We start from the raw sequence: 19,602 nt of genomic DNA, 5'->3' as shown, positions 1-19,602 counted from the left end.
TGAAGAACACAGAAAGAGGCAAAAGGGTAAACATCGATAGTTGATAGTCATCAAAATCGCATATTCGAACAGAGAATTCAGGATTTAGAGTTACAATTCGAACACGGAATGAAGTCATTTCTTAGAAAGTATGAGTTTTATTATTTAATTTCAATTTAAGGCTATTTTTATTTCAAAATTGAGAATTTGGAAGTTAGGGTGCTGATTTAGATTTGATTCGATTTTTCTTATATAAGAGTTAATATCAATGAAAGGGAGATTTGTGACGTTGTTATTCACTTCATAGTATAATTTCGTCATTTTAGTTAAACAGAGGGTATAATTTCGTCATTTTAGTTAAACAGAGGGTATGATCTCGATATTTTTGAAAACCGAGGGTTAAACTTGACATTTCACTCAAACACAGGGTATAAATGTGTTATTTTCCCATTATTATAAACTTATCTGACAACAGTCGTTTAACTAAAAAATATTTTATAGAATATCGTATAACTTATTGAAATATTAATTAAATCAGTTTAATTGTGAGCATTTAATGATGTTTAGTCTTAAATTAATGTTAAATTTCAAAAGATAATGGGCGTGTTTGGCACAGCTTTTTTAAGCTTGTTTTTGCTGTTAGCAAAAACCAAACTGCAATCTTACTGTTTGGTAAAACCGTTTTTAGAAAAAATTTCAAAAATGATTTTAAAAATTGTACATGAGTCACAAAAGCTACGAATCTTAGCTTTTAGAAAAAGCGTTTTTGTATTTGATATAAAATTACTTTAATATCCTCACGTGATTATCCATAGCACTGTTAAATATTTATTTTATGTCTATTTTAGTCTTTTTACTATAATATATTTATTTTACCAAAAGCAAAAATCAGCTTTTGTTACCAGCAACAACTGTTTTATAAACAGCTTACCAAACACCTGTCAGTTTAAAAAAAATAGTTTTTTTTCAAAAACTGAATCTAAAAGCGTTTTTTTTAAAACAAAGCTATGTCAAACGATGCCAATAACTCATATTAAAAAATTTATTAAAATTGGTTTTATTCTCAAACATTAATTCGCTAGTATGAATTAATAGAAGGAATAGGTAAAATAGAAAGGACGATCGAACGGTGGATAAAACGCGGGGACACGGTAAGAAGGAGAGGGGAGAAGGAGGGGAGTGAATGGTGGTGATGAAGATATTATTGGAAGGCGGGTAAAGTGGGACCCAGCTTATCCCGAAGTAGAATGAAAGGCATACGAGGAAAGGGTCGTATTGTCCAATAATCGCCATACGCTTCTCAGACTCCCTTATCTCTTCCCATTGGTTCTCAACTCTCTTCATCCTCACGGAAACCATTCCTTGCGTATTTCCTTTTACCCCTTATAATTCTAATTTTCAATTATCAGAAAAATATTAAATACTTGGAAACTTAAGCTGTAAAGAGTTTGACACAAAATGCAGTATACGTGTTTCTTTCTATATCTGTGTTGGAGATTTCGAGCTCTAATTGATGCCGCTTGCAAAAAAAATATCAATCTCAATATTTTCCAAACAAGTCGACTTTAGTACAATGAATTAAGTCAAATCTATTTATTTTAAGTATGATACGAGAATCACTAAATTATATAATAAAATAGTAAAATAATTATCTTCAATTAAAATTATAATTTATATACTTAAATATTAAATATATATATATAGTTAGATTTATACAAATGTCTTCATTTAACTATCTCCTTAATTTTAGCATATTTAAGCTAAAATTTTAACATAGAGGATTTAATATTAAAACTATATATCTAATTCTTTTTTTCCCCATATATTGAGTGTGTTTGGGATCTCTTATTTAAGGTGCTTTTAGCTTCTTTTTTTAAAGCTTAACCGTTCTCCCCTTTTTGGTAAAAGCAACTTTTTTTTTTTAAAAAAAGTTCTAGTAGCAGCTTTTGAGAAATTAATGTAAGTTTGAAAAACTAATACCTAGCTTTTGAGAAACGATTTTTTATATAAAAAAAAAAATACAATTACTCATTTACCATCACTAACTTAGTCACACCTACCACCCTAAACCGTTCAGAGTAAACAACGTTAAATGAAGCCCGTGCAAACTAAGATAACTTTATAAACATTCTATGAACATAAAAAAAATGAGTGTTTACAACTTGAAAAACTATTTTCATGATAAACATTTTAGACAAATTTTCCTTACTAGTACTTTTAAACAAGCAGTACTATATGCTGTTTTCTCAAAATTATTAGCAGCTACATGATCCGTCATAGTCAGCCCAAGGGACGAGTTTGGCCATGCCCTTGTACCGGTTTTCTTATTCACAAATACAAAAACAAAAACAAAATTTTCAATCTCATAAAATATCGATTATTCGCATTAATAAAAATTCACCTCAATTTGTTTCTTTCTCTCGTCCTATTACATCTAAGCTAAATGCGAACTACTACATAGTGTGGCAAAAGCATGTCCAAGCTCGTGGTCATAGGAAATCGGCACGATCAGCTGATTATCTTGTGGTTTATGGCGTCGATAAGTGATAATCTTGTGTTGCGCATGGTCTCGTGCGACATCAGTACTTTGCAAATGTACTTTTTATTTTCAGATCAGAGAAAAGATCTCACAATTTAAAACGCGACAAAGAAAGAATCAATGTCGATCAATGACTATCTTCTCAGAATTCGGAATTCAATTAATCTGTTCGCTATGGTAATTTGACGAAAAATTTCAAGCTGAATATCACATTGAAGCTATTTACAAGGACTTACATGATGAAGATGAGAATTTCATAAAAATGAATATGGATTCAAGAACTAAATCGCTAGCTAACTTAAATATTTCTTCTTCCTCACTCAAGAGAGTAGAATCGAGAAGAAATCTCTAGCTCTAATGCAATGAAATAAATAATTCACGGATACTCTAAGCCATTACACTCGGAGAATAACTTATTACAAATAATTAAGATATCTAACCGCGATCACAAACTCATGCCACGTAGGCAACGACATGAACAAAGAGACACAAACGAAACGACAACGACATGAAAAAAAAGAGAAAAAAACACGTCGTTTTGTACAGACAGCCCGTACGGTTTTGATCAAGAGACCGAGAGAGGAAACCCAATCCCATGGCGCTTTGTAGGGAAGACCACAAACAACATACTGCAAAGGACTCCGATACAGACCGGCAAGGCCGTCAAAACTTCTCGGGCCTCGTCCGAGGGCTCCGGGTACAGACAACCCACCACGCTCTGGTCGAACATGGCCACGGCGGAGAACACCAAGGCCGACATCACGGCATGGACAAAGTCAACGAATCTCATTCTGTACCGTTTCGCCACCTCCGGCGGCGGCGCCGGCGAGCCGTCGATGACCCACAGCCCGCGGGGCGTGGCCAGGACGTAGCACACCCCGCCGGAGGCGTCCTTGAAGCAGTCGGAGAAGCTGAGCGCGAAGCACGAGGCCGCGCAGAGGGCCACCAGCGCCGCCGTCATGGCCCGGCCGGCGCCGTCGCAGGAGTCGCCGGCGCCGGAGACCACCGGGGCGAGGAGCTGGAAGGCGAGCACGGTTCCGGTGGGCAAGAGGTTGGCGAGGTGCGCGGTGCTCTCGAAGGTCTGGTTTATGGCTCTCTGGATCGCTGTTTTCCTCGTCTCCTCGTCTGGGGTGTCTTTCAGGAGAGGGACTTGTTCGTCTTTTGGCTGGTTTTGACGGGGTTGGGGTTTTGATGATGATGATAAGTCCACCTTTACCTCCATAGCTGACAATAAGTTTGTTATGTTGGTTTTGGATCGTGTAACTCGTATGTATATATATTTGTGGTTATAAGTGAAGAGTGTGAGGTCAGAGTTGTGTTGCTTGCAAGGAATTGGAAACCGATCAATTTCGGACTTGAAAAAGATAAGCTAGCTTCAAGCAACAATCAAGGAAATAAGGTTTCGGTAACGTGTGTGGAAAGTAATGAGTAAATATATATTAAAAACGACCAAAAATTATCGCTGAGTTTAGGTTACGGCTAGCTAGCTTTGCATGAAACTAAACTCCATAATCGATGGCCTTTACAAATTAGATTTCCAGAAATTGGCTCATCAGACATTTGCATGAGAGAGGGGGTTTTGATTCAAACATGTTTATAATTACTCGTAAGTAGGTTCGGAATTGATTTTTGTCCCAGGTCACGATGAGTGACGATCCACTCACGTGTTGACATGTGGCAACGAATTGCCACATGTCAACACGTGAGTGGATCGTCACTCATCATGACCCGGGACAAATAGCAGCACTCATTTTTTTTTCCTACACTTCAAGACGCAATATGACTTTAAAATGATACTGTTGTTGTTGCTTGTATTATTAGATTCATATATACGTATCTTCTTCTTTCTTCTTTTGCTTATACGCAAGAGAAAAAAAAGATAGAGCCTTTCTTGACTTTTTTCAAATAAAGGTTTTGTGACCGAAGCTTTTTATTTTTTATTTTTATAGATGGTGTAAATATATAGAGCACACACGAGTTTTATAACCCGCAAATTCAAATGCAGAAAAGCAACATCTAAGGGACGGTTTGCTGACCGACTTCGATCACGACCTCCACGCTTTATTTCTGTATTTATATATGAGTACGTATATCAACTTGTCCCAAATATGATTTAAAAAAAAAAAACATTATAAATTTTTTCTTGAACTTGGATTTTTCTTGTTGACAAAAAACACTTAGCGCTCTTGAAATCCGTGTAGATCAAGCTGAAAATTGAACTGACAAGTTAAATGAGAAAAACGACATTATGGAAAAAATTGCGCTCAAAATTGCGATTATTCAGGTAAAATACGACAATAGCTTCAAAACGACAAGCATCTAGAAATTTAAATACGGTTGTATCATTAGTTTTTAGTGATATGTCCCATTTTTTGTTTGTTGCCAAATTAATAATTTTTTAGTCGTTCTTAAGATTATGTATATATAAGACATCATTATAAGAAGAAAAAAATGAAATGGTCGTAGAAGCCTCTCATTCTAAGTGTATAATAATTAGTTAAAAAAATGTATAACAATTAATGACCTTTTTTGTATGAATTAATATAATCCAGAAGTTCACGACAAGTTATACTAAATTTGTGGCAATCCTAGATTTTTAGAGAAAAGAAAAGAAAATACTAAGAGCTTTTATAATCTTAGTAGAGAGCGTAAAATGCGGAAAAAAAATCTACAAATAAAAAACATAACAATCAAAATTACAGATTTATCATAAAATGACAACAACTAGAAAACAGTACGATGTATCTCCGCTAATAGAGTTGTAACTGTGAAAATAGCCTCCAATAATAGTTTTTCTTAATTTTTTTCAATATTAGCCGTTTATTTTTTTTATATTTAAAAAATAACCGTTTTAATTTTTGAAGTGTCCATTTCGCCTTTAATAACTGTTAACCAGATTTCAATAACTGTTAACCAGATTTCAAAACTGTTAATCAGATTTCAATAACCATTAACTAGATTTCAAAAACCATTAACCAAATTTCAAAAACCGTCAACTAGATTTCAATAAGTGTTGACCAGATTTCAATAACTGTTAAATAGATTTCAATAACTGTTGATCAGATTTAGAACACAAAAGTATTTTTGTTCGGAGAAAAAGAAAACGGTTACTGTCGAAATATTTTGAAAACATGAGTGAAATATGAAAAATGACGTTTTAGAAGTCATGTAATCTTCCCGTTGTAACTAGACTTGCTCAACTTTTTAGTGATGGGCTTTTATGTTCCACTATAAGCTTGTTACCAAATCTATATCTAAACTCAACGTTTAATTATAAATAAATGTGGAGCATGACTGAGAACAAAACAATTATACAAGTAAATGACAATTAATGTCATTTTCTCTCGTTAATAGAAGCCATACCCACATGTTCTACCAAAGAAATTTTAAAATATCGAAAAAAAATATATTTTAATTGAAGAACCTTATCATGCTACAAAATAATTGATGAACTATTAAACTAAAACTAATTGATATGAGATATGGATCCTTACATTATGCCATCCAACATCTGGATAAATTCTTCCATATCACACCAGAAGTATATAAATTTTGTGATATGTAATGGATGATTGTTATTTTAGGGTTCGTTTGAAACCCAAAATATTGAGAACAATTGAAAGAAAAAAAATTGATGAGAAAATGGAAGGAAAATCCGAAACTCTGAGTTATGCTTGTAAATCATGCATGGAATATATGAGTGAAAGAGAATGAAAATAGTGAGAGAAGAGACACAAATACCAACATGTTAGATCTTGGATGAATTTCATCTTTCATCTGATTTTTCAGGAAAAACTGAATTCCACATTATTTTTTTTTTCTAAATTTTCTCTTCTCTCAAATTTTTCTTAATCAAAACAACATAAGAAAAAAAGAGAGATTCTTTTTTCGAGGTTCCAAACATACCTTGAATGATTGGTATTAGATCTCATGCTTTTACGATCATATGACTTGTATTTTTAATGTCATTTATATTGTGATCTTAGGGACTTATACGTCTTTCTATTTAGTGAAAGTTTGGAGCTATTTGACTAACCGCTATTTATCGCCTCCACGCTTGTTTGAATGATATCACTTGAATTGTTTTGTATTCACAAAAATAGTCACTCTTTTGTATGAATCATGATGGGCGGGCGGAGGGAAGGGATGCCAAAGTGCAAAGGGAGGCGGTCACGTTGGTTCGCCGGGAGCAGAGGTGGTTGGTGGGTTAGGTGAGATCTCATACATGACGAGGCGCGATGAGAGAGAGAGAGAGAGATGCATGAGAGACACGACGGTCCACATTGTGGGATGGCACGTCGACCATGGAGATGAGGGAGAATAAGTGAAGGGGTGTTGATTTAACCTAGGTCAAATCTCCTTCGATAATCTCGTCGAAGATTCATTTGGTTCAAACAAGTCATAGATAATGAAGTCGTCAAAGATGTAAGACCTTTTGTTGCTTATAATTAATTATAGTTCATTATGGTAATCTCCTTCAACGGATGCTTGCAAATGAGCGATCACATGTACTCAATATTAAATTTACTTTGATTTGGACCTGTATGGTGTGCTTTGAACGAAGTTTTTTTCTCCTGTATTTTTAGGTATTTTACTCCAATTTTAATAGAAAATTTTGTGCAATTTAAAAAAAAAAAAAAAAAAAATCTTATATGTGGTTGAATAAAATTAGTCAGCAACCCATTAGAAGGGCAGAACAATGTATTAAATATGGTAAATTAACTGGACTTGTTCTCTTAATCTACGAATAATTGACAGTAGTAATGTGATTTGTTTGGTTAATGCAAAGTAACCTTAGATGAAAAAATCAATCCCACTATCAATTTTAAAAAAATTAATAACATTCAAAACCAGAAAAAAAAAAAAAAAAAAGACGAAAGACGAAAAACCTTAGCTACCCTGCCCAACAAGACTAATATTTAATAGTTCTACAATGCGATTTCATTCTATACCTTGACGTCGTATCCAGTATGATATGTTGCGACCATAGAAACTAATTGCGTGATATATTTTTTAAATTGTTGCTCGTACGTACGAACAGTACTCCTAAATCACATGTACGTTGCGCTTAAAATTGAGATAATGCTTGACTAAATAACAACAAAGCAGGTATGATCCATAACAGAGCTGACAATTTTGTCGAACCACCAATTATGTGTGTGGATATATATATATATATATATATATATATATATATATATATATATATATATATATCAATAGAAAAACAAAAGAAGAATAAGATTACCATGGAAATGAACCATAAATTTTGAAACATATACCATTTTAGTGCGACTAAAAAAAAAATCTATTAAATTTATATTTTGAAAACAAAATTTTCAAAAGACTACCAGTAGACGATTTAGGGTTGTTAGATACTTGTTGTTTACAAATAATATACTGCACAAATATATATATATATATATATATATATATATATATATATATATATATATCACATATATATTTAGATTAAAAAAAATAAGACAAATAAAATATTAAGACAAAAGATTATACTCAGGATCAGACCAAATTAATATTATACATTCTACTTAGTGATTCTACAATAAAAGTATAAAACAGTCAGATATTACAAAGATTATATGTCCTAAAAACTCCACTTTTTATTTCTATTATTTTTTTTTCAAGTTGTTTTTCCACTCTTTTTTTCTCTCTCTCCATTGTTTTTTTACTCCTCTATTTGTTTTCAGTGTGATACAAACCACACAACACCCAAGTATAACGCACGAAAGACAAATAAATAAAGTCTAATAAATGATAATTGACCCACCCATTCAAAGCTAACGTTCATAAATCTCCACATTGATTTTAAGAAGTATCGGATTCTAAGAACATCAAGAACCTATCGCAAATCACCCTTTAGGCCATCCTATAGTTGCTCAACTCTGCGACATTGTTCCATTTACAACAGTGTCGAAACATAATCCATGTCTTTCGACAATAACATCTCGAATAAAGTGAAGTTTTATGTATATGTACTTCATTCGCTCATGAAACATTTGGTTCATTGTCAAGTGTACCGTACTTTTACTTTCACAAAACAACCTCGAATCATTTGTGCAATCATGAACTTGCCTTCGTCATTGAAAACGCAATCGTCGATTGCCTCTTCCAATTCACCGGACAACCAAACCATTGTTACCTGTGTTATTAACTTATTTTTTATTGCAAGTTTGTCTGACAATATGTCTAGTAACATGCTCCAGGATATGTTGAGCCATATTTCCCTCTGTATGCAGAACTTTATTTTGGAGAAGTTTCCTGAAATACCAGAATGATTTGAGGAAGTCATTCTACTTTTATTCTTTCCGTTTGAACGGGTAAGGAAACCATAGATCGACTTCCAGAAGTGTTGACTACTATAAAAGCCAAAGGCTTCAACCTTAGTAGTCTTGAAACATTCATTCACACGATTATATATCTTAGACGTGCAAGATCGGCAGACTCATAAGCTAATTGTGTGATGTGTGTGGTTTAATTTTCTATACACGATTACAGTCATATTGAATGTTAGAGAGTTGTTTGGGTTTTTGTGATTGCATGATTGAACTTGCCCTCCGGTCTTAATCAGCCTGATAGTCCGAACATCAAGAAGGTGTTTGTGAGAGGTCATGTCTTTGACTTCTCCCCCGCTGTGATCAATGACTATCTTAGGCGTGGAAATATCATCAATGCTGACAGACTTCCTTCGATCGGTGAGATTGTGCATGAGCTTTCAAGAGATGAAGACAAAGAATGGCCTAAAAAGGGATAGTTCACCTCCGCTTTTCAGAGTGACAAGTACCTCCCTCCTCTCATGGATCTAGTGTTACTCTTGCTCTTGCATGTCACCTTTATCAAATAGATAGCTAATTAGGATAAACAAAAACACCTACAACCCATGGAATCCATTTTTTTTCTTTTTTCTCTTGAAGATCACTTCTATTATAAGCTATGGACCAACACACATATCATTTCACCATTTACATCGTGTTCCTACTCAAAATTTAGCTACTCATACTTGAAAATAAGCAAATCAATATAATAACAAGAATAACCAACATAACTATTTAATAAAAAAAGACATCAAAACCAATCAAAACAAAGCACCTCTATTTAAAATCTCAAATCAACTATCAATACCACACATATTCAATCAAACTTCAAAATCTAAATCAGACTTCAATAAAACTCAAATCCAAGTTCAAATCTCTAAAATAACAAAAATGCTATGAATATTAGAAAGCAAGCAAGAAAACTACAAGTATGGAAATAAGGAAGATCGAGATGAAGAAATAACAAGAAATGAGCTAGAGAATGATGGTGGGGAAGGTCGTCGCTCCTTCCTTCCTTCCTTCTTCTTCTTCTTCTTCTTCTTCTTCTTCTTCACTCCAAAGCTTATTCTTTGCCTTCAATGGCTCTCTAGATCTCTGTCTATAGGTTGTTTTACTTGTGGGTCTCTCCTTGAATTTAGACAAGAATAGGACTATATGGCATAGGATACCATATTTTCGGAGCCTTCTCAACCGTTGGATGAGATCCAAGGGTCAAGATGTTGGGGAATCGGGCGCGTATCAGACACGAACAATCGTTCTGATGCGACTCGTTTGAGATGATTCCACCATATAACCATATTAATGCGGAAAAATAATTAATTACGCTGATCATAAGCTAATTAAATTATGGTTATAATTAACGAGATCTAGTTATGTTTAATTAATTTAATTCATGAGAGCATATTTAATAAGCAACCGATTTGAGCGAAAAACGAAACGAGTACTTACATTGATTTTCGGTTCAGCTACAGAACGCTCCTAAACCAATCGCGTACTCCTTGCGTCGTCTTGATGAAGGACTCGAGGATGACACCTTAGTCTTCCGAAACGTAATCTCCGAGACGAATAAGAAAGATGAGTGGGCACAGTCTTTATCTCACTAGATCACAAAACTAGGTGTTTCGAGATCTCTCTCTTATTTTACTAAGAATGGAAACGAATTTCTTAGGGGAGGGAGAGGCAGATGCACGGCCAAGGGAGGCTAGTGATGCACGAAATTTTCACAAAATAATTGCTTATTTTTGCCTTCTCATGAACCCCTATTTAGAGTAGTAAAAATGAGATATTCATGGAATCTTCCAGAATATTTTATTTCCTTTTATTGTGTTCACACTAGTGGATTAAATCTAGGCCCTTGGATCTCAACAGTGAATCCTACTTTTTCTCGCATCCATCAGATCAATATCTATGGGATATTATTCTCTATTTAAATAGAGAATATTTTATTTAGTGAGAGAATAAAGGAGAATAATATATTCTCATATATTCTCCTAAATACTTTCCTTTAAATAAGGAGAAAATATAGGACAATATCTTATATTATTCTCTCTCTTTTATTTAAACAACTAAAGAGAAAATATTGGTAAATACCAATATTATAAAATTCGAATTTTAGGCACACGGCCAAGGGGGGATTTGCGCAAACCCTAGTGCCAAAATTCTCAAATCCGATTTTCATATTTTGTGCAAGGCCCAATTGCTTAAAACCCAATTAATCATTTATTTACTTGGTCCAACAACAAACAAATAATTAATAATTGTTTATTTACTTGATCAAACAATAAATAAACAATTCTACCATAAATATTTATTTAATTATGTGAATATCCGTTTTCCAAAATTAATGTTGTCAATCACAGTTACAGCAAGTGAGATTAATAATGATAAACATTATTATACAAAATTTCTTATCCGCCTTTATCAGAGCCGAATCGGGGACTATGGACCTAGTAATAAAAGCTTAACAAATCCGATGAAAAAGACGAAATAGTCCTTTCTTTTTTTCCATCGATTCGTTTAATCTTGGTCAAATACTCCACCTTGTAAGCCAAGACTGAACTCTCCTTTATACTAGAATTATATTTACTCATCGTGACGAGTGTCCACTGATATAGTCAGTTCGTGATCAAGATCCTCCGGGTTCGACCCGTGTCAAGAGAAGTCAATTTTTCCGTTATACTTCTCTTGATACATATCAGCCCTAAGCATTGTTGCTTCCCCAGCGAAAGATTCTTTCGAACGTTACTTACTTCGAAAGTGCTAGCAATCAATCGGTTCTGGAATCAACCCTTAGGTGGGTGAACATTAACCTTCTTTCAGGAAGGCTGGATTTCGTATCTGTAAATCACTTCCCACTCGAATTATGCTCTGAGAAAACTCTCAAGACATAAGCTGTGATTAGCATGAATATCCTTTTAGCGAATGAGTCAAAGAGCTCAGTAACATAACCCAGTATCCATGATCACTTCAGGATTTAAATCAAGTCTCACTGTGACCATCATAGTGGCCTCGGTTAGTGTGTCGTAACGGTCCTTAAACGACACATCTACAACCAAGACATGTCCAAGTCGTACACTTACCACAAGTGTAGAATGCTCCCACATAATGATCAGCCCTCACCTATGTGTTCCACATATATGACTTTAGCTTTCCAGGCGTATATTAGTCATCGACCTCGTTTTAGCACACCGCCCGAACTCAGGTGCCCAGCACGTGACTCAGTTAGATACGGAGGCTAAGGAAGATAGTTGTTATTGATTCTAATTGTTTAGAACTCAACCCACTAATCATATAATGCTAATAAAGTAATCTTATTATCGAATTTAGTAATCATTTATTCATTATCTTCAAGTGGGCAATATTCCCAACACAAGAATAGCTCTTAAATGAGCTTTATTAAAAATATAGTCCATCGTCCTACGTGTCGCGCAGGGTCTTTGCACGTCGCGTGACTGGTTTGTGCGACGCATGGAGGTCTACGCGCTCATCGCGCTAGACTATGGAACTTTTAGTGCCCCATGAAAATTAGCTGCGCGACGCATGAAAGTGTGCGTTTCGTGCTCCTATGTTGCCTACCACCGCATTGCGCTCTAAATCTTGTGGGACGCGAGAGGCATTGGTTGACTTCTTCTCAAGCTTTGACTTTTTGCTCCCGTAGGTCGTTTCTTGTGCACTTCAGCTCCAATTTTGCTCCTTTTCACATCATAATCCTCAGTTGCTCTCTTGAACCTGAAAAGTACTAAAAGAATACCAAAAACTATCAAATAACCTAAAGACTAGCTTTGATTTTTGTAGAAGATGGTCGAATTTCGTGTGAATGAATCACACTGATCAGTCAGCTATGAATTAGCGAACTTTCAGGATCCAACTAAAAAATGTGTAAGTCCCAAAAATCTTCAAAGTTGAGGTCGTGAGTTCAATCTGCACTCGCAGCAAGCTGCCTTAAAAAAAACGACAAGCACTGAAAAAAAAATCCAATGAAAACTATGGCCTACTTGATTACGTTTTCCATATCATAGTAGCAACAAAAACAAGGACTTGGAAAATAAGGACGGAGCAAAAAAACTTTTATAAACGGGAAAGATAATGTACACAAGGTCATAAGATCACAAAATTAATAGAATTATAAAATGAACAATAACAGTAAGAAACGACATCAAGTAACGGAGTAAGTAACTCTTATTAAAAAAAAAAAAAAAACTGAGCAAGTAAACAAAGAAAATCACATCAACGACAAAGAAAATCACATCAACAAATCAAAAAATAATGAGTGAACACATCTCATTTAACTTTAGGATAAAAATCCAATAAGTCAAAATTAATCCAAATGTATGACTTCCATATATGTGTTGGTATAAAAATACCCTTAATGAAATATCCATTTTATATATTTAATTTTTTTATTTACTTAATGCATACAAAAACAAAATTAGAGATATTTTTCGTTTGATATCTGAAATTTAAAAACAAAAAACAAAAAAAACTTAGAAAATTTGAAATTTGAAAAAAAAAATGGTTTGAAAAATTTGGAAATTCGTTTGAAGATTTATTGATATTTTGTCTTTTTATTGACATCAATGTCAATAAATCTTCAAACGATTTTGATAAATTCTTTGAAGATTTATTGACATCGATGTAAATAAATTTTCTGGATGTCAATAAATCTCCAAAGAATTTGGTTTGTTGAAGATTTATTGACATGCATAAAATTTATTAACATTGATGTCAATAAATCTTCAAAGAACGGTCTAGAATCATTTGAAGATTTATTGACATTGATGTCAATAAAAATACAAAATGTCAATAAATCTTCAAACGAATTTCTAGATCCTTAAAACCATTTTTTTTCCCAGATTTCCCAAATTATTAGGTATATAAGAAGTTTTGGAGGGAGTGAAATTGTGAAACACATTGACATGGACATAAATCTCTCTCTCTCTCTCTCCCTCCTCGCCTCCATGCCAAATCATTTTCTTCTCCTTCATGATTTATTCTTCTTCTTCTCCACCCAAAATGACACAAAAAAAAACATCAAAACTCAAACCTGAAAGTTAAAGTCATGACAAATAAACCTAAATCATCGTCAGTAAATGGAGAGAGGCTCAAAACGAGATTGATTTTGGATGTGTAGTTGTTGATTTTCGTTTTTGGTTTGCTTTAATAAAAAAAAAATTTCCAGATTTTCCAGGTTTAAAAAAAAAATCGTAATGTCGAAAATGTCGAAAATGTCAATAAATCAAATAGATTATTGACAATCATGTAAATAAATTAGACTGACGAAATATGGAAGAAGAATGATATTTCATTGACGATTGTTTTGTACCAACAAATATAAAAAAGTCATATTTTTGGATTAATGTTGACATATTAGATTTTGGTCCAAAAATATTGAGGAGGTCATAGTTTAGGAATAATCCGTGAAAAATATGATATTATTATGTTTACTGAAATGTTCTAGTTGGTACCCCAAACTGGGCAGCAAATCATTTGTTTGTAGTTTTATTAGCTAATAAGAAAGAGAAAATGGAATTTATTGCTCCTATTTTGAGATTGATAGGCTTCTATATTCTTTTAATTTTTTTCTCTTTAAAAAATCTCACATTTGTATAAATTTTACGCTAAAAATAGTATTTGATTTGAAAACAAATGTTAAACAGAGCATTTATGCCTATGGCTAAAATGAATTGGGACTAGTCCATTTTTCAATAAGGTGCTAAAACATTAGCTAGCAAAACGCGTGGATATATAGAAAATTTCTCCAATAGAAAATATTACATTTTTTTTTTTGCTTTGATAAAAGAAATATTACTTTATGGGCGTGCCTTTGCTAAGCAAAAATATATAAGAGTAACGTTATTGCTAGTAAAAATGATGTTAATAATCATTAATTTAATATTAGACTTTTATGCTTTTTTCATATTTTTTTAAATAATTTTTTATATTTACAATATAATTTTACATTAAAAATTTATTTAAAAACGAATTTGTAATAGGACATCTCAAGAAAATAGAACAACTATGTCGAATCCAATATTAACCCGTATTATTACTACTTTACTTCTTCTTAACTAGATATGATGTCGTTTTTTTATACCAGAATCATGTTTGTCGTATTGGATAGAATGATACGCGTTAGGCCTGGCTGATTCTCATCTGTTTATGTATCTGATCTCATGATTACTTCACATGATGAAACTTTTCAGAAAAGCCCAGTTCCGAACTTTGTTCCTATTCTATTCTTCTAAAGCATTTGGATTTCGTTAATTGAAGAATAAATCCAGTCGAAATTATTCTGTAAATACCGAATTTTCCATTTTAATATGCGCAGTAAAAGAAAGCAAGAAAAAAAAGATAGAACATCACCAAAGCATTTTTTGAGGATTTCTGTATAGAATACTTTTTTTTTTTTTTTTTTTTTTTTTTTTTTTTTTTTTTTTTTTTTTTTATAACAAGATGGACATATCTATATCTATGAGTGAATTTGGACAAATTTTTTAATAAAAATAAAAATTAGACACCTTTGCGACCAAATGTTGTCACAAAATACTCAATTTTGTAATAATATTGTCACAAAACGATTAGACAATTTACCAAAATTTACTCTATACATTTATTTCCCCAACCAATATTATTTGTGTGTGTATGTGATAATTGATAGGTGCGTTTTGTACGCGTTAAATTCCTATTATCCAGTTTAAATCTCATGAGTTCTCGTGTGTGTTTTTTTTTATGTCTTTTAGTCTGTTTATGAGTCCGTTTCAGGTTTGAGAGCAATGCGGTGTTTATGGCGTGTTTGGAGCAGCAAGAGGCGTTATGGAGCAATCAGAGAGTTAAAACACATCAAAATCGAGACTCAAAAGCACCAAAACAAAGTTTAGGAAGCTAGCGCGTCGCGCAGACAAGCAGCCAACTTCCGGAGCATTCCGCACGTAACGCGCACATCAGCTGAGTCTCCGCGCATGGTGCAGGCTGGTTGGCGCGTTGCGTGGCTTCCCTGGCGCGTCGCGCGGGGCCAATTCTTGGACAAAAAATCTCGCGTTTTTTTTAATGTAATATGAGTCGTTGGATCATATCCAATGTCCAGAAAGCTCAAAAAATAATCCTAAACACCATATATTCAAATTATACTCGGAAATTGGAATCTAGGTTTTATTTTAGTTTCTCTTTTGTCGTTTGGCTCGTTTAGGGAGAAGGAAAGCTGGAGCAGAAGTCCCGTTCATCACCACTGTTCACCGCCATTAATTCAGCGTTTTTCATCTTCTTTTCTTTGATTCCGGAACTCCCGTTTTATGTTTATTTGATTTTGTTAATGTCATCGCCATGAGCTAATCATTGAGAGGGTGATGATATAGCGAGTTTTGATTATGGATTTTTTTTAGTTAGTTGAATTATTTATTTTCACTCCATCTTGCTTTGTTTAATTTAATTCTATGCTTAATGCTAGAATGTGATTAACTACCTCGTTCACGATATTAGAACTTACTAGATGCTTGAGAAAGATTAGGTTGATTGTGCCCTTTAATTAAATTAATGTAATACATGTCTAATGACTAGAGATAGCTAGACTATTACGGAGTCGTGTGTACATTCTTGTGTTTAATGCTAGCCGCACTGTTTTTAGGAATTGAGATCGAGAGATAAAATTTTGAAATAAACCTAGGTTGTTAGATGCTCGAGAGAGATTTAGCGTTATTAATAGCGTGTGCATGATTAGCAAAGTAGGAGTCTATAAATCGAGCGTGAATTCTGTGAGTCCACCATATGAGAGACTTGTTAAACCATTGTCCTTGCCTTCTCATTACCGTAAAATTCACGTTTATTTGCTTTGTTTATTTTATTTGTAAATTTTAGTCATAATTATGCTCATCGAATCCTTGAGTTCAATTCGTAAGTAGTTAATTTGATTTTCGGTCAAGTATAATTTTCGTGAGATCGATTCGTATGATTTACTACTTGAGCGTCTACGTGACACTTGCGTAACAATAGTTTGGTCAATTTTTCTTGTTTGTATGATTGCTTGTACGTCGAAGTCTTCCTGTAATTCATCTTTGTTCCTAATGATGTAATATACAGTTCCATGTCATTACGATTTCGAAACTTAGAACATACTCTAATAAATATGATATCTAATAATACATTATCAATTGCATAGACCCAAGTCCATTCCCAATTCGTTCAAAAGCCCATTTAAGATGTATGTAAAAGAATAGTACCAATATCACGAAATTCATCACTTATTTGCATATAGTTGACCACACTACACACCCTCTTTATTTCTTGGTCCCGCCACAAACAATGAAACAAATCATGAGAGTATTTTAGAGAGAAAAATTATATATAATAAATATTTATGATGCCGAGTTGTTCACATACAATACAACTTAATCAACCATGCACAGCTCACACACTATTTTTTTTAGGTTACTTTTTTATTTAATATTTTTTAAATAAGCAAAAACAAAACAAAAATGATGAGTACAAACCCACTTTTCTTTTTCTTTTTGGAGCCTGAAACATATCTCAAGAGAGTAATTGGCACAAACAAGCATGTTGAGATTTAGTGTGATATAAGTCATATAACGTCATAAACATATGTGTAAAAGAGATAGCTTTTTTTATTTTTAATTTTTATTTTTAATTTTTTTTTCAATTGATGGCATTCACAGTTTTTTGCTCCAATAGATTGGTTATTTTGGTTTCACCTTTCAGTTTCTAGCTACAACCTATTTATTGATGGTTTTTCTTTCTTTTATGCACTTTCCCTGAATTTAAGGGACTGGTAGGGAATCCCTAAAAAATGTCAATGATAAATATGTAGGCATGATTCAATTTTTTTTTTTAATTTCTCTTTATATCTTTATTTCTTTAAATTTTATTTTTATGAATACTGGTCATGAGTTTAAAGAACAAAATCATGGACATGTTGCTTTTATGTCCGCAATCACCGATCGTATGTTCCTATTTTAGTTTAGAGATTAATAATTGAGATAATTAGGCTTACATATTATCAGGCATATGAATGTTGCGAAATTTGACATTCCTTATGAAATAGATCAGTCCCTAAAATACTAAAATCAACTTAGCAACAAGATAGTTCAACTAACACTTTTATTACTTTGGACCCTCGTTGTCATACATACATTACACTCTCTTGCCTCTTGGCAAAGATTTATAAATCTCTCGCTAATAGGACAAGGAAGAAAAATAAATAAATTAAAGATACGAATCTTACCTATATATATATATATTGGATTAATGAATAATAGGAACATGAAAGAAAGTTGCAGACCAGATATTTATTTAACAATTATAAGAATATTCTTAGAAACATAATCAATGTTGAGTTTTTCAAATTCTAACAACCAAAAGATATTATGTTTATAGGAATTTGAAAAAACAACCTTCTTCATCCTCCTAAGAATATTCTAGTAGTATACTTATTTTACTAAGATTTTTACGGATATTTTATTGATACTGCTGTTGTTTGTAAATATGACAAATTATACTACGGTAATAAACCTTTATAATTAATTAATTATTATAAATAATTCCAAACAAATAATTATAGCTTGGGATCACGGAGACATATATTCATAACGTAGTAACTTAAATATTTATGTTATTATATATAAATAAAATAATTACATGAAGGAAAAAAAACAGTTAGTGGCATACCACCAGGCAGTGGCGGAGCCAGGATTTCAATTAACGGGGGGCACATTTGAGAAATATTTTTGAGGAGGGGCATTATTGAAAAAAAACTTACAAATTTGGGTCAAAAACATAATTATTAGTAAAATTTAAGGGTAAAATTATAAAAAAATATAAAAATTTGGGTCTAAAAAATAATTTTCAAAAATTGAGGGGGGGCACTGGCCCACCCTGGCCCCCACCTGGCTCCGCCTTTGCCACCAGGTTAAACTGCAAAACAATTGCATGGCATATCATCAATAGAACTTATATGTGTTTGTGTTTATACAACACAAATGCTGGTCAACAATTTAAGGCTCTCCATGATCGTATCACTATCTATTCTTTTCGCTCTTGCATGATTATACCAACTTCAACATGTGGACAATATTGCAATAAAAAGCCTTTGACTGTCAATAACTTAATTAAAAAAAACAATGAAATGTGACTTAGGCAAGGTTTAAAAACTAGTTCATGGAAATACCGGTGATGAATACAATTATAAGAGACATTATTATCGAGTTTGATGAAAGTTTCAAAATTAATTATTAAAGCCTAAATTTGTGTAAAGTTTGTTTTTTTTCTCATATTTGACACAGTTTTTATTCATTTTATAATTTGACATTCCAATGTTAAACGATATTTACCTGGCTTCGTCGGTATATAGTGAAATTTTAATTTGAAATTAACTAATAATCTGCATTTTAAAACGGTCGTACCTATTGATTTTCTTTCAAAATTGAATATGAAGAAATGCAAAAAGGAGGATAATAAATTTAAGAGAAATTGGAGGCAAAAATACCCAATGATTTCGAGTTGTTGCAGTTTAATACTCAAACTTTAAAACTTACGGGTAAAATCCTCAAAGACACATTTTTGTGTCATGGTTACTATTGACGTTAAAAAGCAGACGGAAAACACGTGGACGCACCAAATTATTTATGAAGTTCTTTTTTAATGGTTTTGCATTTAAAATCAATTTGTAGCATTTTTTAAGCATTTTAGTTTATTTTATTTTAAAACCTCTTTAAATGTATGTATAAAACAATTGAAAATCAT

The 19,602-nt window shown here is 32.9% G+C and overlaps 1 protein-coding gene across 1 annotated transcript; it reads right to left on the bottom strand.

Annotated features, from left to right (window-relative positions):
* Positions 1-2,872: 2,872 nt before the first annotated feature.
* LOC149385902 (transmembrane protein, putative (DUF679)) lies at positions 2,873-3,934 on the bottom strand. Its single transcript, XM_089626768.1, has one exon. It carries the CDS (start codon positions 3,738-3,740, stop codon positions 3,084-3,086), a length of 657 nt encoding a protein of 218 aa, XP_089482894.1. The 5' UTR covers positions 3,741-3,934; the 3' UTR covers positions 2,873-3,083.
* Between the last annotated feature and the right edge of the window lie 15,668 nt (positions 3,935-19,602).

The sequence above is a fragment of the Urtica dioica genome, chromosome 9 (assembly GCF_054948205.1).
Source record: "Urtica dioica subsp. dioica isolate 48M chromosome 9, U.dioica_male_clone48M_v1_H2, whole genome shotgun sequence".
In the NCBI taxonomy this organism is placed as follows: Eukaryota; Viridiplantae; Streptophyta; class Magnoliopsida; order Rosales; family Urticaceae; genus Urtica; species Urtica dioica.
The sequence above is the reverse complement of the archived record's forward strand: the minus strand, read 5'-3'. Positions and strand labels throughout refer to the sequence as shown.